Source organism: Cyprinus carpio, unplaced genomic scaffold (assembly GCF_018340385.1).
Source record: "Cyprinus carpio isolate SPL01 unplaced genomic scaffold, ASM1834038v1 S000006552, whole genome shotgun sequence".
NCBI classification, from domain to species: Eukaryota; Metazoa; Chordata; class Actinopteri; order Cypriniformes; family Cyprinidae; genus Cyprinus; species Cyprinus carpio.
The window spans coordinates 597,548-621,572 of record NW_024879215.1 but is presented as its reverse complement, the minus strand read 5'-3'; the positions used below and the strand labels follow the sequence as shown (position 1 = coordinate 621,572).

Below are 24,025 nucleotides of genomic sequence, written 5' to 3'. Positions count from 1 at the left end.
TTACCTCAACATTTACAGATATTCTGCAACAAAAATACCCTTGGCAGTGAATCACAGCAATATGACTCTTGTTGTGGAAAAATTCTAATATGCTATTTTAATTTAAAAAGTATGTTTGTTGGACACTTTGCCGATGTTGTTGTGCTTATTGTGTGCATACAGCAGAAAAACACAAAACCTAAAAAAAAGCATAATTTCTGAGATGTCTCTGGTACTTAATACATTTTTGTTGCATTCAATTGATGTTTCAGGAAAAACCCGTACTTTATTATTATTATTTTTTTTAAATATGTTGTTTCTTGATGACTATGCATTGTGACATTGCATTAGAAAATACAGAGTACAATTCAAAATAAACCATGAAGCCACATAAAATGAAATGCCATATAAAGCAGCTTTGAAATGATCTCTGCATCTGCATGTGCAATTGTAGTTGTTCTTTAATAGTTTTTCTATCAAACAAAATATGTTTAAGGTATAAAATGTATTTTAACATTATTTTACAGAGTTCAATCAGGCAGTAATAGCTCTTTAAGGTAGCAATTGCAAGTTACCACTGTTTACAGGGTACTTTATAAGAGTCCACAGCTGGACAAAGGAGAAGAAAATGCCTCAAAAGCTGGCCTTTTCTAACAGTACAAATGTACTTAACATCACAAGCAATTTAATTAACATTCTGTGCTGGGTGCTCTCACTGTTTCTCAGGTGTTGTGACCCACCCTTTACATAACAGTCTGTCTGTTTATTAATGTTAATTATTATTATTATTAAGTCCTAGATTTCTACCCAGAAACTGACAATTTTACATGCGTCACCAACACAACTCACTGAGAGGTTCAAGAGAGCTGTGTGTGTGTGTGTGTGTGTGTGTGTGTGTGTGTGTGTGTGTGTGTGTGAGAGAGAGAGAGTAGGTGGAGGGTCAGAGAACACAGGGCTAAGTGGACCTGCTCTTCATTAAGACAATGTCTCCGGGGGACGTCACTAGGGCTACCTGTCCGTGCGCTTATTGAACCGTCTAACCATCATCTACCCTCTTACTCTGCCAGGGCCCCTGGAGAATCACAACAACACAGCTGACAAGTTCAGCCTTCCACTGCGCCGCAACATGAAAGCAACTCTTCATTTCACCTCCTCCTTCCTTCTCTCTCGCACACCCTCTCATTACTCCCATACTCCTGCCCTGAACCTACGCTCTTTTCTTTTCTTTTCTTTTTCTAAGAAAAGAGGAGATGAGACGGAGAAAGACAAAGAGAAAGAAAGAGAGGAGGATAGAGACTGAGAAAGGGGACATAACTGCGTTTGACTCTTGACACGGACCAGATGAAATGTTAAGTGTCCAGACAAGTCAAGGGAGCCGTGCAGATAAAAGTCATCAAATGACACTCTTGGAATGCAAATTGTCATTCTTGACTGCAGCACTTTTAAACAACTGTGCCCCGTCACAGACAGCTGCTGAGATTAGGACCAAAAAAAAAAAAAACCTTATAAAAACCTCATAAAACATGAAGTAGAGGAACAGGGAGATTTTTTTCCCCCGATTGTATATATTCAGCGATATCTCCTCTTGTCTCTGCGTTCTCTGAAACTGAAATGCCTCCGTGTTCACCTGCCCTTATAAATCACTTTCTCTCTAAACTCAGCAAAATGATAACAAGCAATAAACAATAACTCACACATACAAAAAAAGAAAAAAGAAAAAAAGCAGTTTAAAATATTGGAATTGTCACAAACAGGTTGCAGAGGAATCTGTAAATTATCTTTTTAAATGGTTGCATTTACTGTACTACTCAGCAGAATAATGTACAAAAATACATTCAAAATAAATCATGATGACTGCTGCCATTTAAAAATCATTAAAAAAAAGTATTTTTTTTTTAAAAAAAAAAAAAGAAAAAAATGAGGGCTGAATCATTTTGTCTTATAATTCATAAACATTTGGGTGAAGTTATTTGATTTTATTTGACTCATAAGTTGCTTATAATAAAGGATACTTAGGATATTCTTTCAACATTAGGAATATTCATAAATTATATTATTGCACGTTATATATTTCTGTTATAGTCGAGCTAAAAGAACAGATGATATGGATGGATTTTAAATGTGTCTATGGTGTCAACGATTTTCACGTGACCCTTAACATTTTGATTTATTTCTATATTTATGATTTGATTTGCTTTTATACAAAAGTGACGTGCACTCCTACAGAGTGTTTATTTAAGAGTAATAAAGCACGAGCGAGATGAGCGCAATCCCCAGGTAAAGCAGTTTCTCTTTAACTTTAGTTTGTGAATATGCTGAGGGCGGTAGATTTTCTAATTAAAATGCCCGACTAACACTTTGGATAAAACTTCAGTAAACTGAGTCATTAGGAGAGAGAATAGCGCTTAACAGCGTTTTAAGTTCGTCTATTGCTCACTGATAGGTTTCTTGTGGTTATTAAAGTTCGCGTGACGTTCTGATCGCAGCGCGCGCTATACATCGGATAATGTTTGTTCATGTCATTAATGAGGCTTATGGTAAAGAGTGCATGTGTCGATCGCTCAGACTCACCATTTCTTCATATTGTGTGAATGGCAGAATGAAGTTCAGTCGGATCTCGCCCTCATGTGGGGGACGCGCTCCTCTTCCTCTGCTCTTCTTTACGCAAATCTCTCTAAACTCACTCAAAACTTTATTTTTGTCCCCTCACTTTCGAACCGAGAATGATATTAGGGAGAAGATCAACGGCAGTCATTTATCGTTAAGAAGAGACACACAACTGATTTTGAAAAGCAAAAAGAAAGCGCAGAGCAGCAGTTCTAGCTCTCGTCACTCGCGTGTAAAGCGAAAGAAGCCCGCTGCTGAAACAGAAGCTGTTTCGGTGGATCCAGAAGCCCAGCGCGGGTTCCGCTGCTCCAGATCCGCTCGTGTCGGACTCTCCGCCGGGACTGGAGCGGGACAGAAGTGGGTGGGTAGTTTGAAGCAGCGGGGTAAATCTCTGGCTGTCCGGGAAGAGAAAACTGACTGTCTTACTCACTCCCGGCTATTTCTTCTGCATAGTCAGCTCTCTCTGACTGCTGCATTACGTCCAAAGGAACATGGTAATATATTGTAGTCTAGTGTAGGCTACTTGGTAGTGCATTATCTTCTAGCAGAGATGATTTTAGTATATTATCATTTTGTAATTTGGGGTAATTGTCTTCTAGTTTCTAGTACATTTGGTAGTGTTTTATCTTCTTATAGTATGTTTAAATTGGTCTTTAAGAGTAGAGTATTATAAGCTAATATAGTTACTGGAATATTAGCTCTATAATAAGGAGGGGGAATTTTTTCTAGCATTGTTGGTGTAAACCCTGTGTACACTGTAGCTTTAACAATAAATGGTATGAACAGAACTATGTTAAACAAACGTCTAAAAATCCTGCAGACACAAAAAACAATCCACTTTTTTCCCTTTCTTTCCTTTTTTTTAAAACATATTTTTACATTTTTTTTTTTTTTTTTTTTTTTTTTTTTTTTTTTTTTTTTTTTTTTTTTTTTTTTTTTTTTTTTTTTGTTTTTTTTTTTTTTTTTTTTTTTTTTTTTTTTTTGTTTTTTTTTTTTTTTTTTTTTTTTTTTTTTTTTTTTTTTTTTTTTTTTTTTTTTGTTTTTTTTTTTTTTTTTTTTTTTTTTTTTTTTTTTTTTTTTTTTTTTTTTTTTTTTTTTTTGTTTTTTTTTTTTTTTTTTTTTTTTTTTTTTTTTTTTTTACTCACAACATTTTTTTTTTCCAACCCGCGACATTTTCTACATTTCAGACTCTGAATTAAAAAAAATACTGAAAACCTGACTAATAAATAATAAATAATATAATAATAATAATAATAATAATAATAATGGGGCTCTTCATAGCAGTTTTCTTGAACAGTATAATCATGTCCTAAACTGGCTTGAGCAATGACTTTATGGGACCAATGGACAGAGCTAAAATTTGTAACGCTGTGTGAAATCAATGATTTTGAATGTGTTAGAATCAGTATTTGTCCTTGTTTTTAATATTTGCCTAACATTCATCAGGACCTCTTTTAGATTTCACTTGAAGGGAGAGTCCCCCTACAAAACACACACAAAACACACCACACACACACACACACACACACACACACACACACAAACACACACACACACACACACACACACACAAAGATCACTAAAATACTTTGCTTTAGAGATGTTTGAGGACACTGATTTCCTATATATCTCCCAAACTTGTGTCCCCAGACTGTCTGAACAGAGCACTCATAAAATGTTTAATTATGGACTTGTTTCTTTTTTCCGCACAGTGCGCACAGAGCTCGATTCTCAAGAGTGAAGGCTGAGGAAAGTCAAATGACAGACTTCTTCTCCTTTGGACCAATAGAAGCCCCTAAAATCCCAAGGCAGTCATTTTGATCAAGCCGAGTGCCTACAAGCCCCACTCACATGTTTGGTCAAGAGGTAAATAATAGATCAGGGATTAAACTTGTGTAGAATTTTTGTTCCAGGGTAACAAGCTGCACCACTCCCAGGATATGCATATTCATCTGATGTGCAAGGCCATGGCAGAGTAAATACCATATGCCCGGTAGTTAGAGAGCATAAATCCCTAATTAAATGAGATATTACTGTACATCGCTCACCCTGATATTAAACAACAGAAAGAGAGAAAATAGACCTTTAAAGAATTATGAGTAATGGATATGTTAGCATGGTCACGTGGGTTCGGTAATTCAGCGTTTGATGTTTGATGCAACTTCTAGCTTGTAGATGTAGCGTTAAATTGCTGTGAAATCGATTTTCTTGCATAATCTTATGACACAATTTTTGAATTCTTTTGATTATACTACATGAAATAAGCTCAATGCAGTCGATTAAACATCGTTGCCATCTTCTAAGCAACTGCGTACAAGAGTTATGAACTCAGCAGCTTGACTCTTTTATTTGCTCGAGAAAAACATGACATTAAAGCAGCTTCCTTTCTGAAATCAGCTGCAAAAAGCCACTTGTGGGACCCCAGTGTAAGTATTGGTTGATGTCAGACCCCTTCCAGTTGTCTAATTACTCAAAGGGCAGTTGATGATGAGCTATTGAACCTTCTACCGGTTTTGGTCCGTTGGGACGGCCATCAGCTGTCATAGACTGTCTGTCTGTTCGATAAATGCCACACGTATTTCCTGTTTATGGGCACTGAGGAGAATGTCAAGCTAATGGAGTCGCTCGACTTAAGAGAGGAGGCCAGGCGTGCTTCGCTCTACCTTCGCCATCCACCCTCAATACGGAAGTCATTTTTTACCATTGATCTCTTCTCTTGTGTAAACTTTCCACACCCTAGAAGGAACATCGATTCGTGGTGGAAGGAAACAAAGTACGTATTTGTTAGCTATACGCTTGATGCTTATATGCTTATACTTTCAGATGATAATGGCCGTGGACACCTCTTTGCACACATGCATAAGCATAAACAAAAACAAAGGAGTGAAAAGGTTCTCTGTGTTTGCCAGGGGCTTACATTATTTGAGCTGCATGATCCTCTCAGGGGAAATCTGATACAGCCTGTAGGGGAATCACTTCTCTGCTTTTTTCCCACAATTCAACAGAGGCACATGGGGCAAGCATTGCTCCCTCCACCCAGCTGGCTCCCCTTTCTCCTCACATCGCCCACAGGAAGAGAGCCCTCGTATCAATCCCCCTCATTATCCAAACCCCTGCCTGCTGAAGACAGTTAGAAGGTCATCAGATGGAGCCAGAGACTCATGCACGGGGGACAAATGCTCAACAGTGGAGCCCGTCCTGGGATGCGGCGCTCCGGGTGTGTTTGCACGCAAGCGGATGGGCGCGTGATGACAGGTTTGCCGATGGGCGAGTGGAGAGATGCAGATCTGTAGGTTGCAAGCCATTGCACAGAATACATGACTGACTGTCACTGCTATGAAGGAGCTGCATTGTGCCTCGCAGAGAATTATATGTTTGTAAAGAGCTTAGAGCTCACTTTATATTGAGTGCACTGCAAAAAGTGCTAACCTAAAAACAGTAACATCTAATTCATCTGGCTTTATAAAAGTTTAACATTAATGAACGAACCTATATGCGTGAATTTGCACCAACTAATTTTTATGTTTGATCAGATAAAAATAGATTTTTTTAAGTTAACAATTGCAGTTGTCACTTTTTACAGTGCCTTCAACTAGTATATATTAACATTTAAATTAATAAATAGATACAATGCTCTCTCTCTCTCTCTCTCTATGCAATACAGAGTAATATCACATGGGTAGGCCTACTCGTGATATTTAGTTTATAGAACAGTTCGACGGCACAAGTGTGTAAATAATAAGAAACAACCACAGAGTGTCTTTAAAAACATTTTGTATGCAGAACTACTTCCTTCCGCCACGGATTCAAGAATGTTACTTTAGAACGAGTGACGAAGGAATGTTTAGTTCCAGTGAAAGCTTATTGTATCACTGTATTATAAAACGGTTCGTTCCAGTCCCCAATTCTGATTGGTCAACAGCTGTGTTTTATTCACGATAAAGCACGGCTACGATGCCTTCACCCAACGGTTCTGTGAATCACAGCGCAACACCCTTAGCAACATAAACAATCAATATATAATATGTGTTTCATTAGCTGTTTATTATGTAAGGAAGTATGAGTGACCCCCTGCTGGTGTTTTGCTGCCTTTTTCACAATAAAGCACGGCCTCTCGTACCTTACTGCTTACTGATACAGCGTTCATTCTTCAGCTCAATCTCATATTCACAATAAAACATCAGTCTGAATGTCCGGTGAGGAAAGCAACATCTTTCATCTGTTCAGGGTGATTTCTGATGACAGCGCTGCTAAGTGTGTTTGTTGGCTGTGTCTTACGAGCTGTAAAAAGAACTTGCTTGTTTACAACCCTGTTTTCAATCTCTTTCAATATAAAAGTATTTACTAACTAAAATCACTAAAGTCTTAACTAACTAAAATGACCATCACGAGCACACACATATAAGAACACACTGTTTCCTAAATACTATAATTAAATACTACTATTATTAATATAAAATATTGTTTTTGGATAGTAATAATAAACCACAATAGCCATTATAAAAGTTGCTAAGCAATTCAGTCAAAAGCACAACTGTATAACTGTATAAAGTGGGAATTTTTTTTATTATTGTTATTATTGTCCTATTCCTGTTCTTGATCATAATTGCCTGTTTTGGTGCTAACACTTGGTTTATGCACATCCAAATTATTCTCGTACCTAATTACTCCAAACTTTTACAGAACATACTTACTGTAACTCGGTTACATTTCAGGATAAAACAATAGACGTGGGAAGTAGGATAGGATAAAATTCTGTTTCCCTTTTTAAAACCAATATCCTGGGGCACATAAACTGTCAGAATCAAGTTTAACGCATCTCCATTATCTCAACTGGATTTGCACACCCACATCTTCATCCGCTGGGAAATGATGTGTTGTGCTCCTCTTTAAAGTGTCTCTCATTTCCATTCCAAAGTGACACTGCCAGATTTGCAGCCAGCATGTCTACAAAGCGAGCGACTTGTACGTTTTTAGAACGTTATAAAGTGCGACGCCTTTTTCTTTCCCTCTTTATCAAAGGTGAACGCTCAGCAGATGACAGTCCTCCTACCTCGGATTGCAGGCGGAGAAGCGGGGCTTTCCCAATCCTCTGTGGCGAAATACTTCCCGTGCTCTGCCTACTCAGCCCACCGAGGGATTGTTGATGCTTCCTGATTTCATGTGCTGCACGGTGTGAACACATCTCTGTTTCTCAGTGACATGGAGAAGGAGGAACAGATGAGTTAAATGGAATCATTTTATGTTACATCACATCAGAAATACTGGGCTAACAGCAAAGATAACAGACCATATCAGCACTATGATGATAGTGTTCTAGCATACAATACAATTCCTGCTATTAGGGCATTACAACAAGTAAAAATAAAAAATACTGAGATTTCATAACATTATAAAGTCTTCTGAGCTTCTTACTAAAAACACCCAGTGAACAACAAAAGAAAGAAGGTCTAGAACTGAAATACTCAAATCCTGCAGGGATGGGGACACTTTTGCCATTGAGACGACTGCAAAAAATGTCCCAATTATCCTGAAATAATAAGCAATTTAATAATATATTGCTACCTATACAATAATGTTAAAAGTCTATAATATGCCATTGAAAATGAAAATGTTATATTAACAACAGGATTTTAAAAATGTTTTATTTGCAGTGTCTGATCAAATCAGACAAATTAACTGAACAAAAGCCACAAACCGCTGAAGATATGCAAACTGCCTGACAAAGCTGGTGACTTTAAGATACAAAATGATTTAAATTTGTTGTTCAGTCTAAATTAGCATCACTCAAGGACCTTCCATTTTTATCATTTATACTGTAGTATACTGTTTTCCTTGCTGCAGATTTAAATGAAATAGATAACTGGGGAAAAAAAATTCTACTCACTCGAGCAGCATTTGCGTGGTTGTCTGTCGATCGGAACTGTAAATGGAGCATGTTTCGTTTGTGACGTCTGGCCGCTGTTGAACGGAAACTGATATTAGTGCCAGAGAGTGCATGTAAAATCACATTCGGAGCGGATGACTGGTAACTATCCTGAGTAAACAAAGGGCTTTGTTGAGCAAGAAAGAAAAAGTTGATTCAAAAGTGCCATGTGTCTGCGCTTCGAAGAGGGGCAGATGTTGCAAATTACCAGCCAGTCCACTGCCTCTGAAATCGCAGCTCAAATGAGCATCCTAATGAGAGGCACTGTTTGCGGGTCAAAGAAAAGCCTAATCACGCTAAGTCAATTGACTTCTTCTGGAGCAAGAGAGCATGCGAGCTCCAAAGCAGATGACCTGCTGTCTGCTGCGCTCCTGCAACCTCCTTTATATCTGTCTAATCTTGTTTCTGTGGTTTTAATCAGCTAGCCTTTTGACTGTGATATGACTTTAGCCGGCGAGGACAGGCACAGTTGTTTATGCTCCATTATACAAGCATTATGCAACCAAAAAAAACAATGTCACATGCCTTAATAAAATCAGAACGTCACGAGGGTACAATCTATATGATAATTGATATTGTGTTGAATAAGATAAAAAAAAAAAAAAACCCTGGTAGATTCTTTAGGAGCGTTTATTTAAATAAGTAAGCATTTGACTTGAAAGCATCCTGCACTGACTGAGGACTGTGAGTGAAATCCAAGAGTTATAGGTGAAATAATCATTTTAACAAATTCAACATTTTGTTTGTGTGGATGTCACCTTAAGGCAAGACCGTTTTTTCCATGCACTATTAAATGTGGAAATATTGGGCTATTTGGCTTTTCATAACATGTTGTTTCAAACTAGTGGAAAGAAAACATCCAAAATAGGCTTTTATTGCACTTTATCTGTTTGCATCTGTAGAGTTCAATTACAGACACAATTTCTCAAAATGAGTTGTTTCTCCTGCACTGAGCCATAAATCTCCACTTTACAGCACACTTTACAGTTTTATTATATATCTACATATCTATATTCTCAAGATTTTTACAGAGAGGTTTGTTCATGTCATTTGTCCCATGTTTATACAACATTTTATTCCTAAAAACAGTGGGAACAGTGGAAATCTGAAAATCTGGCTTTCTGATTCATGCAGTGAAAAAAAGATGTATTATAAATAAATAAATAAACTTTGACCCTAATATGTCAACAAAATGAAACCAGAATCATGAACCTGGCTTTATGCAATGTTCATATTCCTGTTCTGGAAGTGTATGCAAATTAGTGCACATTTACATAGAAAAGCATCCATTTGCCATATGTAAACATTTCAGAAAACTTGCAATTACAAAAAATGTTTGAAATATTATCAATCAAATAGGGTGATCTGTATTACTTATTTGTTTACCATATATTCACTGGGGGTGTCTTGCCTCAAAGACAGTTACTATATGAATCATGGGTTTTGAAAAAAAATATGGTTAGGCCTATTATAATAATTCTTGTATAAATACAGGAAGGAAAGAAAGAATGAAAGAAAGAAAGAAAACAGCTGTATAAGTCATATTAATTTATTGTGATATACAGTAGTAACACGTGCTGTAGTAACTATTGTAGAACTATTTCTAAGGCATATACTTTTTAAGGAAGGTTTTAGGTTTTTGCCACATTTGTAAATCGTATATTATTATCATAACTAGTGGTCTTGTCTGTGAATTTGAGCAGCATCAAATAATACAATAGTTAAATAATTTGTTCCGTGTGTTATACTGATAGCATGGAAAATATTAATATTATATATATATGCTACCGCAGGTCTTTACTTCGAATAAACTGTAAGTTGAGTGGTTTCTAAGGATGCGCTGCGGCTCAGACAGACTCAACTAACAACACGATAAAGAGATAGATAGAGATAGACAGATACAGATCAGCTGTTTTCGGTTTAATAAACACTTATCAGAGCTGTTTTGTTAGTGTATTAAGCACTTTTTTATCTTTATTGTTGTAGTTGTTATGATTTAAATTTGATCTATCTATCTATCTATCTATCTATCTATCTATCTATCTATCTATACAATGATATAAATGAAATCTTTTTCTGTCAGGATCTCAGTGGATTGGGAAGACAGTGAAGCTGCTTTACTCCTCAAGGAGGAGCTGAGGAGTTTGTCTGAAGAGCTGGCTCAGTGCCAGGTACAGTATAGTACAATATTTATTCATCTTTTGTCTGTTTTTCTCTGTGTCTGGCTATAGTGATGATGGTTTTTAAACTATGTTTAAAATATTTTAATATTCTAAGATCATATCATATATTTGAATATATGTATATATATATAATTGTTTTTTTTTTTTTTTTTTTTTTTTTCTATAATTCATATATATATATATATATATATATAAATACTCTTTATATATTCACAGTTGCAGTGTTAACACGTGTCTTAATGCTCCTGCACATTGTTAAAGCCCCAGCAGGTGGTGCCTAAAAACAAACATCTGCATTGTCAACAGGATCTCAAACTTGTAATCGTTATAGACAAAGCAACTCATATTAGTAATATATCATCATTTCTGAGCTCATAGCTTCCTTACAGACATCTGATCAGTGATAACTGAGAAGAGCCCTCAGTTTCTGACCTGCATCATCATCGGTGGACGTCGACTGACTCTGTCCAGCTGTTTTCCACTCGCCTGCGGTTCACAATTGATTTTTCTCCATTTCACTTCTAATGACAAGCATGTGTTTATGAAGCACCACGCATCATTAATGCAAAAGGCACAGTGCCCGTCCATCGACTGCATTAACTGCTAAATGTTTAGTGGACCTGAGAATCATGAGGTGGGCAGTTTTACTTTAATAATATTTGTATAGATAGCAACATTCAGTGAGTGCGCTCATCTAGTGGGCATTCACGGTCTGCTGTACGAGATAAATAAATCATCAATACGACTGCCTTTCAACATATCAAACACCTTCCATTCCACAAGAAAATCCCTGTAATGTGCGGGAGTTGCTCAATCTTCTGATGTCGTGAGCTTAAGCACCACCTATTTGATGGAGGACTCTTCTTAATTTGTCATTAAACACAATGAAGACTAGAAATTGTGAGATCTCTATTTCTTTTCATTTGCACAGTCTCTCTCTCTCTCTCTCTCTCTCTCTCTCTCTCTCTCTCTCTTTCACACACTACTTTGTATGTTTAGCCTATGGTCTATCAAGGTCTGCCTGCACCATTTAGTAAATAATTAATTAGACACTTTTGAATAGGGTTTAAAATTCATGTACTAATTGGACACCAGCAGATTCTGCAGGGATTTATGACTTTAATCTTATAATGATGTGGACATAATTTAACAGATAATTTTATATTAAGTTGATCTGGTATAATTCTGTTTTTTTTTTCTTTTCTTTTTTTAATGTCAGAAAATGTAGTGTTTTAGATGTCTCTCATTAAATGTAATGTAGCTTAAAAATCTTTGAAAGCTGTTTTTTTTTTTTTTTCAGAGACACTGAATTGTAAGGTGTGTCTCGCGTCTCTCTGCTGCCACTTTCTTCTTCAGCCATTAGTGAGTTTCTATAGTCGTTCCTCTGTGAACAGGATTACTCTTTCAATTCTTTTTGGTTGATTTGTTAGAGCAGAAATGTTTCATGCGTTTTGTTTGATTTCTGTATCGGTCAAGCCCCGCCCCCGATTTTCTTAATTTCTGACTTAATAGATTGGAAAAAAAAAAACCCAAAAAAACAACAATTCATTACACATACTGTATGGAAGCCCATTTCAGCTGCTGGAAAAAAAAGTTAAAATATAATTGCAACATTTTATCTCATGATTGCGAGAAAAAATGTCAGATTTGTGAGTTAAAATGTTGCAATTACTTTTTTTAAATTCATTGTCGGAAACAGGCTTCCATACGTATGTGCTGCTCATATACTGTATGTAGCGAGAAAATGAGAATATAAATGGAAACTAATGACTGGAAATTGCTCATTCGGATGCTACAGGCCGACGAGGAGTTTGTGATCTCACACAGACACTGAGTCTCGTAGCGCAAAAGTGAGTCACCTGTTTTCTCAGTCCCTTTCTTCTATTGAATCATTATGCTTTTACGTGTCAGACTTGAAATAAATGCTGCTTCTGACATGTGAAATCCCTGATTTGGCAGCGGTTCTGCAGAGGTGTGTGTCGAACGCAGTTATGAGAGAACCCCAGAGCAGATGATGATCTAAACCCTCTTATCCTCCCTCTCTTCTCATCTAAACGCTGAAAAAAACGCCTCTTTGAGGGATATACACTAGATTTAACATGACTTATGACCCTCGAAGAGGGAGTGGGGAGCTGCAAAAGTGGCATGGGAACGCGAGAAAAGAGTTCAAATCATCGTCTTTCAGAAGTTATTATGATGACGATAAGAGGTGCAGATAAAGCAGTATTCAGCACATGGGGGAAACTGAGGCCACTGGCATGGCTTGGTGTAACGGTTGTGTATTTATTTGGGGCGAATATGAAATAGTTCTTTCCACCACCTGATGAAAGGTCAGAAAGTTTTTGAGACCGAAAGCTTGAGCAAAAGTGTTCCTCGACTCTAGAAGCGCTGATAAATGCTGATACGCTCTCTCCCGTATCCCTCACGAGCCTCTTCCTCAGGCAGAGCTCACACCGAGCCGCTCCTCAAAGAACTGGCAGAGCGCACCTGAGGGCCTGTGCATATATCAGCTCCGCGCCACCCGGGAGATTGACATGATAATTGCGCTGGCTCTGAGAAGCACACAGGCTTCTGGGAATTCTGGCCGGCCTGGTAGCGAGCGAACGCTTGGCTTGGGATACGGTTAACATCAGCGAGCTTCAAGGCAGCGGCGCTCTCTGAGGACAGCCGTATCATGTCAGATGTCCTCGGGGAGAGAAGGGTGGAGGAGATTGAAAAGTGAACCAGGGAAAGGAGGATCCCAGGTGAGTGGCGGCTGCTCAAACAAACTTGCCCCAATTGTGATTCTTTTGTCTTTCCCCCCCAAACGCCCACTAAAGAGGGTTAGATGCTGAAAGGAAAGGAGTGTTTGTGTTCCCCAGTGAGCAGTGTTCCTGTTTTGATATCCTGATAATTACTGATACCTGGAGACTGGAGTTATATCCCAGCATTCCCTGTTGACCCTCTGCGGTGTAAGCTCAGAGAGTGCTTGAAAGGCAGTTTTGCCTGTTTCTTCTCCCACAGCATCCAGTCTATCCTGCAGTGTTTTATCTCCTAACCGAGCATCGCCGTTGCATCATCCCAAATAGATCTTCCAGTGTGAACGGCTGAGGCCGGCCGATCGCTTCTGTGTTCTGTTACTATGACGGCCTGCGCCTTTAATTTCGCTCTTTTGTTGTACTAGAGAAAAGCAGAAAGCTGAGAACAAGGACAGGAAAGTTCTGGAGATCCTTCAAGCAAAAGACGACAGAATCCGAGAGCTGGAGCAGGTACTGTGAGAGCTTTACTCGACTCAAACCGAGAAACCTTCGGCTCTCCTTTTTTAATGAGCGCCTCTGACTGCTTGATAGATCTGCTTGGATGACAGCTAATGATGAAGCCGTGTTGTTAATTCACCTTTAATCATGCTTCTTAATGAAACATCTGTCAGTCGGCTTCATTAGGAGCTCTGTCTCTTCAGCAGCAGCGAGTCCGTCAGACGTGTCCGTGATCACACACACTCTTCATTTGAGTAAATAAGATTAGCCACGGCTTGATAACCCATAGCGGAGCAAACCGGAGCTTGCTAAACACCAAGGTGGTGTTATTAATGGAGGGATGGTGTGTTTGTTTTTTTACGTTTAGCGTCAGCAGCACCGTAGATATGAACACCTAGGTGGCACATTAGCAGCGATTGCTAATTACAGTGATGCGTCTGCATGTCTGCCATGTTGGAAAGGTCAAGATCTGCTTGTAATTGCGAGGAAGTGAATGTCAGACAGATGACAGCAGGCTGTAGCAGTCCCTTCTTACCGATTTTCACAGGATTTGGTTTGTCATAAATGTCAGATAGTTCTGTGTATTGTTGACGATATTCTGTGCAAAATGGAAGCGTATCGGTAAAATCAATGATCTGGAGCAACCGTCTGATTCTTGAACATTTGAATAAAATAAGGTTGTAGACCATAAATTAACCTGAAGATTGAAAAACAGTCAAACATTATCTATTTTATACAGTAAACAGCTGGACCTCTAGGGATAAACCAAACAATTTAAATAGAAAAATCTTAATAAAGCAATGGATCAAAACACAACCTTTTAGGTTATTATTAAAAACAAACAAACATTTAGTTCAGGATGGCTGCACAGATGAAGGGTTTCTTGAGGAACAATGATTGTTTGTAACATGACAAATTCAGTCGTGTTAACTTAACCTGTCACATTATGGTGCTTTATTTAGATGACGGATTGTGATTTACTCTTCATATAATAGCAAGAGTGTTGATCAGCATGCTTTAGCACAACAGCTTAATTGCAATTGTGATGTCTATAGAAACGGTTGTTAATATTATCGCATGTTTCTGCCATAGCATCATTCTTTAAATGCTGGCCGGCAGCAGACGGACTGCAGCAGAGTGTGTGTGTGTGTGTGTGTGTGTGTGTGTGTGTGTGTGTGTGTGTGTGTGTGTGTGTGTGTGTGTGGACAGGAGTAACAAAGAAAGTCCCCGCTCTGAATGATCTTCAGGCCAAAAAACAACAACAAAACTTAAAGATATAACTCTACTTACACTGCTCACATTCTCTCGTCGGGAATGCTACAAAAATGTGATGCAAATATTGAAACATTCCAGTGCCGCTGTGCTCCAGATATACACTAAATATTGAACATGATTAGATGAACAGAACTACAGTAAGCGTTGATCACATTTAATCATGGTAGGGCTCACATTCATCATGCGTACAGACCTAAATGATTGATCTGATAGTATTTATATCTGTATGAAAATAGCATGAGCTATTTATGATAGACTGTGGATTGTAAACACACTGGGTTAAATGACCTGCAGTATGTTAACATTATATATAAGATAACACATCCAGAGCTATGTGTTGATGTCTAATTCCTCAGTTCAGTGGTTTCTGCACACGTATGGCATTCATTTCAGATTCAGAAACCAGCTGTGCAAATTTTGAAGTTGATGATATTTCAGTATGCTGTATTATGAAGAGATTCAAAATCTTTTCTTCTGTCAGCTTTTAGTCTCACTGGCCATTTAGTCCTGTTTGAGAAACTCATTAATAGTCAGAATCCTGGGTACCACTCAAACCCACTGGCATTCGTCTCGGTCCAAATTTTGCGCCAAACGAACCCAAATGTGATTAATTGCTTTTTCCTTCCTTGGCCGTGTGATGGTCTGCTGAATCCTCGTCTCATCTCTGCGTTTCCACACTAACTTTGACCAGCTTTTCCTCTCACCCACTCCCTTCCATTACCCCTCTTCTTCCATTTCTGTAACATAATTAGCTTTCATTTGAACTGCACTGGGGATTTCTAATGCTAATCTCTCTGTCCTAGACCTCTTAACTTCTTTAAACCTCTTTTCCTACCAAATGAGAAAGACTGGGGTTAAAACAGTGCTTGCCTACCTCATTATCAACATTTTGAATTGAGCTTCACTTGTGCTATAAATCTCTATTAAAACCTGCATTTGCATGGTGTGCAGACTGAACATACGTTCTCTATCTAGAAAGATTCAAGCGATTTCCCCCAACATGGCAGTTAATTGCCTCCCGCAGCTCAGGGTTATTTTTGAGATATCAACACAACCGGTTAAAGTTATCGCAGTATCGGAGATCGTAGACCCATAGTGAGTATTTGCACTCAACACTTCTTAAAGGGGTAGGTCACACAAAAATGAAAGTTCTGTCATCAATTATATACCCTCATCCCATAAGATTCATCTTCAGAACAAAAATGAAGATATTTTCAATGAAACCTGAGCGATTTCCATCCCTACATTGAAAGTGCATTCCAGCAAAACCTCGATGCTTCAAAACATTCCCTGTGAAGTCATTGAAGAAGTACTCCATATTTAATCTATTAGACACATTCACTTCATATGATGAACAGATTTAATTTAGGCTTTTATTCTGATATAAACACTGGTCAACGCACATACACAGAGATCATCAAAGATGGTAAAAGGAAGCTAAACCATGCTTGCTTTACAAACAGTTTTAGCTTCTTTGTGAACTTTTTAAAACCTCAAAAATTTAGTGAAATGTCATTTCATCTCTCAAAATATCTTTGTTCGTATTGACAAATGACAGAATTTTAATTTTGAGTGAACTGTCCCTTTAATATGTTTCGTTTTACAATCTGCAGTTGCATTGAGGTTTTTAGTCTTTCAGGTATTTTTAATGAACTCGTACGGACGTGTTCAACACATGGGCACTACGACTGTTTTGTGATACTACTGAAGCACCAAAATGAATTTATTGCCAAAACGATGAAATTGAACATTTAAATTTAGTTGAAAACACTGTAACTGAAAATAAAGTTTGAGAGTAACACTTTCAAAGAAGCTCCCATTTTATAACACGTTATAAGGGTATTCTTAAGGCATTATAATAAATGCATAATGTATTGTAAAAAAAAACAACAACAAAAAAAACATATAATAATGCATTATAATACCTAGACTGTAAGTCTCATATCTTGACATTGTTTATTTACAATCTGCACAGTATCTTGTGAGTGTTATCTGTGTGTTTCCTGTGAGGCTTAAACTAATTTTGACGTGAGCTATAGTTTAAGATCAGAAACAATGTAATGCAGAAACAATTCAATATGTTTATATATATATATATATATATATAAAGGTAACTAGTGGATGCATTGTGTTGATTGTGTTATAAATCATCACACTCTAAAAGCTCACAATTAAGTAAACATTACAATGCATTAAAACTGTTGTTATGATTGTTCATGAGATGAAACAACCTATAATATATATTTTTTTATAATGCATTATGCATTCATTATAATGCCTTAGGAATACCATTATAATGTGTTATAAATACAGGCTTCATAGAAAGCGTTACCTTTTCCGGGTAATTAAACAGGGTCTCGTGTTCTCAGTCGTAGTAAGCAACAAGCCAGCTCTCAGTATTTTGGCCGAATGAATGTGACATATTCATACTCTATCATCAGTTCCGGACATTTTCCACAATGATTTCTTCGGAAACCGATTACAGTTTTGGCCAAATATTACCTGTTGCAATTCCGACACGTGGCAGCAAGTGAACAACTGAATCATTCTTGTTATCGTGCTTTATAGTGTCACGTTACAACACCATAGTCCCTGCATCCCGCTGGCGAGCGTTTAGCAGTACAGGACACTTTCCCTTCTCCATATCACGCAGCAGCTGACCCCATTAATGAAACCTAGCTCTCAGTCCTGTAAACGCTCATACCCAGATTGCTTGTGACTAACGGCTGTCTCTCACGATCACCCGTATGGCTCTTTAAACAGAAAGTGACGGCACAGGAGCAGGAGGTAAACAGCCGAGTCCAGCGGTGGCGTGGCAGTGAGGAGGAGTGCGGTCTGGTGAAGAAAGAACTGGCAGCTCTGCAGCACAGACTGGGGAATAAGAGTAGACAACTTAAGGTCTGGACAAATTTCCACTGGCACCACTTTTAAAGCTCTGCCTCTGTGCCTGTGACTCCGGGAAGAGAGGGAGGGGAAAAACTGACAAGCCCCTGGAGGCAATCGCCTACGGCCTCAGAACCCCGGATCGGGGCGCCAGCGACAGCAGAGCTCCGAAAAGCAGCTAACTTTCTCGAATAAATACTTAATGATGGCCAAGCAGGGGAAAAAGTGCGTATGTGATGTGACTTCTCCTTAATTACCTTCTGATGGGACTGGCATGATTAATTGATAAAGTGAAGATCTGGGGAGGATGCAGGGTCTCTCTTAGCAGAGGGAGGGAAGGATAGTGAGAGCGAGAGCTCAGCATCAAAGGCAGGCTGGCAGGACTAATGGGCCTGTGGAGGAGCTCTTCTCATTAGAGCTAAAGATGGCCTTCCTGCGTGGGTTTGGCTTGCCCTGTCAGCGCAGGTAAGCTCCAGACGCCTCTCTCCGGCCCTGCCTGCGCATCCCAGCACTGCGACCGTCTCTCGCTCTCTCTCCCCCGGCAGGAAGTGTGGAGGAGGCCAGGCGTGCCCTACAGGAAGCCAGACAACAATTAGATGCTCAGCACTCGGCCTCTCAGGCGGAGCTGGAGAGATTGTGGGACCAAGAGGCCCTCAGCAGTTCCAGAGTCAAGGTAAGGTCCCCCACTTTGCACTCCGTTCCTCTTTCTTCATGTAAATGAGCTTGTCTCACAATGTGCAAATGTTAAATATTGATAGATATGTTTGGGGGGGGGGACCCCGTGCAACGTGACCAGAGCTGTTTTACATGTGGCCTGCTGTCACGGTGCTGTAATGACCCGAGCTGTTGTTCGCATGTTCCATAGGGCCTCGTTCAGCATTTGTGTGTGTTTAATAGGGCTTGTGTCCTCTTGGGCCGAGTGTCACTCAAGCACCTGTGTGATTACCTGCTTTACATACAGATTTGTGTTCGTTGCTCTCTGAGGTGAAGGGCCGGGGCAGGTCTGTGTGGACCTAAAACTCTAACTAGTCCAATTAAAGGAGACTGTAGTGGTGCTCGGACGGTGTCCCCTGTCCTCCTGCGCTCTCCGTCTCTCTCAGCACTGGCTAGTTTTAATGAGGGCTGGCCTGTGCTCTCACTGGCCCGAGCGTTTGATGCTCGGCATCTGTTTGCTTCTCATTATCTCCATCAGCTACTGTGATACTCTGCTGATAGGCTTCCCGCTTTAGCTGCTCGTGCTTTCCTTTCCTTCTGCTGTCTGTCTTTTGTTCCTTTTTGCTGTGTGTGGTCAGCTCCCTGTGAGGAGGGTTGTGTCCACAATAAAGAAAAAACAAGTCTTTTAAAAATGGTAGCTCAGAACTGATGTCTTAGTAATGTAGTCTTTGGATTCATGTTGTATTTATATTTTAAAAAACATAATCTTTTTATACCATTTTTGAAAATAAAAAGTTTATATTTATGATTCAGCAGTGTCATGTGGTGTAACCATTGAGTGAAAAGATTAAATCACATTTTCACATTTTATCTATTTTTTTTTTTTTTTTATAAATCTTGAATTATTTATTGATAACAATGCTAAAGTTGTTGGGGAGTCACACCACTTGACATTTATTCATTTATTTATTTATTTGTTTCTGCTAGGGGGTGTTGTATTGACAAAAAAACAAACAAACAAAAAAAGGATATCTCAATTGTTTTCTGGGATTTGGCTGATTATGATAATTAGGCATTATTTAGGGTTAGCCCTAACCCTAACATTTTTCATAATCATCGTATTCTGTGTGGTGGTCAGTTCATAGCGGTGACCAAAATTAACAATATTTGCCACCTTTAATTGATTTCTAGCACATTATTACCTTTATAATAGCATTTCCCACCAAACCGTACTAGTTGTATGCATCATCTTTGTCAAACTTACACTTAATCAATAAATGGAATCAGAATAATAAGACACTATAGGCTGTTACCAGTCTAATTAAATCAGTATCAAGAAAATCAATATTTGGCCTGCAGAAGCTGCATCTAAAGCAGCATTTAGATGTATTTACACTGCAATTACAATGCCATGAATAATGCTATGAGATTTTTATTAATATTTAAAAATATTGAAATATGAAATTATTTTGTTTTAAAAATGAAATTATACCTTGAAATGTGAAACTAAAACTTAATGGGCATGTCATTTATTCAACGAATTTGTTCAAATGGTTGATTCACTCATGAATCAAAGCAAGTGAATGAATCATTGACTCGTTTTATGAATGCATCGTGGAAGATTCGTTTGGGAGCGAAACACCATTGTGTGTTGGTCAGAGACGCACAGTAGTTCCATTGTGGCTTGGTTTGGAACTGTTTTCTTTGCTGAAACAGTGTAAATACAGACCAAATTTACATTACTGTGTCTAAAACGTAACTCAAAACTGTTGTATAAAATCAAATCACATTTGCAATCGTACAGTTCAGGAACTATGCTTAACTATATCTTATAGAAATACAAGACAAAAACTCGTACATGGCCGTTATTGCCACAGTGTATTGAATTTTGGGGACATTCTAACTGCATTCTAGTAGGCTACATCATGCATTCACAAGGCTTTTTTTTTTTTACAAAATTACTAATTTTCAGCTTCCACATTGTTAAAATAACAGCTACAATATTATCAAAGACAATGCATATCTCACTCATGATTCCAGCATATTTCTTACACTGTTGGTCATGCCACATGGTTTTGATTTATTTATTTTTTAAGACACAATAAATGATTTTCTTCTCAAGAACTTTAAACTGAATTTTAATTCAGAAAGTAAAAATGTTCCTCACCTTACAGTAGGTAATGAATTGCATTTTTAATGGATTTCTGAATAAATTAATGGACTGGAACGAGCAGAAAATGAATGTCATGTTACTGACCCAGCTGCCAATTAACCTTCAGTGTCTCTTACAGGATTTGGAAAAGGAGCTGTTCAGAAGCAGACAGGACGAGCTGGAGACTGCTTTGTCCCTTCAGCTTTCTACCGAAGAATGGGAAGAAGTCTGTCAAATCAAGTAAGCAGTGTTCGCACAGACCTGACTGTGTTTGTTTAACCCCGAGCGTACGAGCTGACCGTGAGCAGTGTGTCCGTGTCCAGGCGTGAGCTCCAGGACCTGCAGCGTCTGTACAGGCCCGGCTCCTTCAGCAGCAGGAGGGCCTTAACCTGGACACGCAGAGAGTCCTGCACAGCCGAGAGGAGGCCCACACGGCACACACCGTCTCCTTCCAGAAGGTACAGGAGCGCATCTGTTGTGTGAACTCAGCGGCTGTCCTCACAAGCGAACACGGCGCCCCTAGGGGGGGTGAACTCGTGCTCTAGCAAGGACTAAACTGCATTAACCGAGCTTGTCCTTCACTGTCTGTTTCTGCTGTGACAGCTCCACAGCGAGCTGAGCGTGTCATACCAGGCCCAGGAAGAGCTCTGCCAGAGAGATCAGCAGATCCGAGAGCTCCAGGCACAGCTGCGGAGCTTCACAGCAGCCGTGGGGCACGCGAGGTGAGTCCGTGTGGGGAGCACCGTGACAGATTTACATCACGCTCAATGCCCTTTGTATGCAGAGCAAGCTGAATGAGCACTTCAGCAAAACCACACACCGTTCCCTTGCTTTTCTCCTCTTAGTATAACCGCATCCATAATAAATGAAATGCCTTTCGGTAAGAGATGACCAGGAGTTTTTATTCCTTTTTGCAAGACTTCATGCTGTCTTACAACTCCAAAGCGTTGGCATTAACCCTAACACTGCCAGAGCTCCTCTCAGCAGATCTGCATAGGGAAGTAATGCATATATATGGAGCTGCATTAGTTTTATCATAAATACTGTCAAAGTAGTAATATTGTGAAATTTTCATTACAGTTTAAATAAATGTTTTCTGTATGCTGTATTTTCAGCATCATTACTCCAGTCTTCAGTGTCACATGATCTTCAGAAATCATTCTAATATGATGATTTGCTGCTCAAGAAACATTTCTGATTATTATCAATGTTGAACACAGTTGTGCTACTCAATATATTTGTGGAAACTGTGAGCCTTTTTTTTAGGATTCTTTGATCAATATAAAGTTCAAAAGAATGGTGCTCTTCATACATTTTACATTTAGTCATTTAGCAGACGCTTTTATCCAAAGCAACTCACAAATGAGGACAATAGAAGCAATCAAACCAACAACAGGGCAATGATATGTAAGTGCTGAGATGAGTCTCGGTTAGTCTAACGCAGCACATGTAGCAAGAAGACAAGTTGTAAGAATAGAATTAGAATAGAGAGAGCTAGAGTTAGCGTTAGAGGGTCAGATGAAGATGGAAGAGATGTGTTTTTAGCTGATTCTTGAAGATGCTCAGATTGAGTTGGGCAGGTCATTAATCTAATTAATTGATTTCATTACATATATTTATTCACTACAGTGCAGAAGTCTTAGGCCACTAGTATTTTCACCACCAACAACAAAAATGGTTTTAAATCAGTTATTTCTATCTTTGCTGTAGTGTGTCAGTAGGAAATATCAGTTTACATTTCCAAACATTCATTTTGCCATTCATTGTAATAAACCAGTGAGAATCCGTCTGGAATGACATGAAGAAACAGAAGAAACTGAGACAGACTCCGTCCAGAAGAACTGTGTGTGTCAAGGACACAAGCTGCTTTAAACGCAAAGAGTGCTCACACCAAATATTGATTTGATTTAGTTAATAGAAGTTAATTGATAAATAAAATCTATTTGTCCTTATTTTTTAAATAATCCTCACTTTACGGCATTTTTACACAAGTTCCTAAAACTTCTCACAGCTACTGTAGTTAATTAGATTAATTAACATAATGGGTCAAAAAATTTTAATCAACTGACAGCCCATATATATATACATCTGCATATTGTATGAGTAATTTTACAACAAGTAATATTAAATATGTTTGTAATTTATTTAGACAAAATATTACCATTTTATTTGCAGTCATTTGACTATCATCAACCATAACATGAAAATAATCATCTTCTTATCAGTATTGATCAGAATGATTAAAATATTAATTGAATGTTATAAAAATAATGGTGGTCATCATCTCAGCAGTAGGTAGTTCTCAGATCTGTGGTGCTGTGTGTGTGTGTGTGTGTGTGTGTGTGTGTGTGTGTGTGTGTGTGTGTGTGTGTGCGTGTGAATCACGTGATTTTGGGTATGCGCCAATCATCCATGCATGCTTTATGCAGACTTCCAATATATTGCTTTGAATATGAAATTGTGTTTACCGAACACATGTAGCGGCTGCCTTGCTGTTTTGTTTCTTAACAGTTTTACCTGCAGACATCAAAGTGATCTGATCAGTTATCCCAAGGTGTAACACAGTCAAGGGGGCTTTCCGTTCCGCTGTAATTGCACTGACTGGGATGTGTATTCTAGTGAAATCTGAAATTCTGTATCAGCTTCTTCCTGAACACCTGTTAAATTCTAATGCACTGGTTGTTAGAGCTTTATTTTAATTTTAAATGTTAGGGATGATCAAAGTGCTGATCAGCAGAGGGATCTGAGCGAGACCAGACTCTCATTTGAATAAGAGAGGAGTGATGGAGCAAGGAAAGTCCAAGAGGAGCAGAGACAGAGCTTGTGTGTCTGTTTGGGACTGAAGAAGAGCCGAAAGGCCAGTGCAGCCGGAATCATCTTCTTCTGTGGTCAGAAAGATGGATGTGGCCTGTCCAACACACAGTGGGTCTAGAAAAGAATCAGCCCCCTTTAAAATAATCACATTTTGTTGCTTTGCAGTCTGAAATGAAGATTGGATGGCACTGAGTAAATACAGCTGGATAAAACAAAAACTGTGTCCGTCTTCATTTCAGGCTGCAAATCAGCAAAACTGTGTGTGATTCTTAATGTGATTCTTTTCTATACCCACTGTAAATAATCCAAATATCAA

At 38.6% G+C, this 24,025-nt stretch overlaps 1 protein-coding gene across 1 annotated transcript in view; it reads right to left on the bottom strand.

Moving 5' to 3' along the window:
• LOC122143992 (zinc finger protein basonuclin-2-like) overlaps window positions 1-8,536 on the bottom strand; it is a 140,746-nt gene extending 132,210 nt beyond the window's left edge. The window contains 2 exon segments of the mRNA XM_042754595.1: window positions 7,640-7,773; window positions 8,474-8,536. Of these exon segments, the coding sequence (XP_042610529.1) occupies window positions 7,640-7,771 (132 nt within the window). The 5' untranslated portion in view covers window positions 7,772-7,773; window positions 8,474-8,536.
• Between the last annotated feature and the right edge of the window lie 15,489 nt (window positions 8,537-24,025).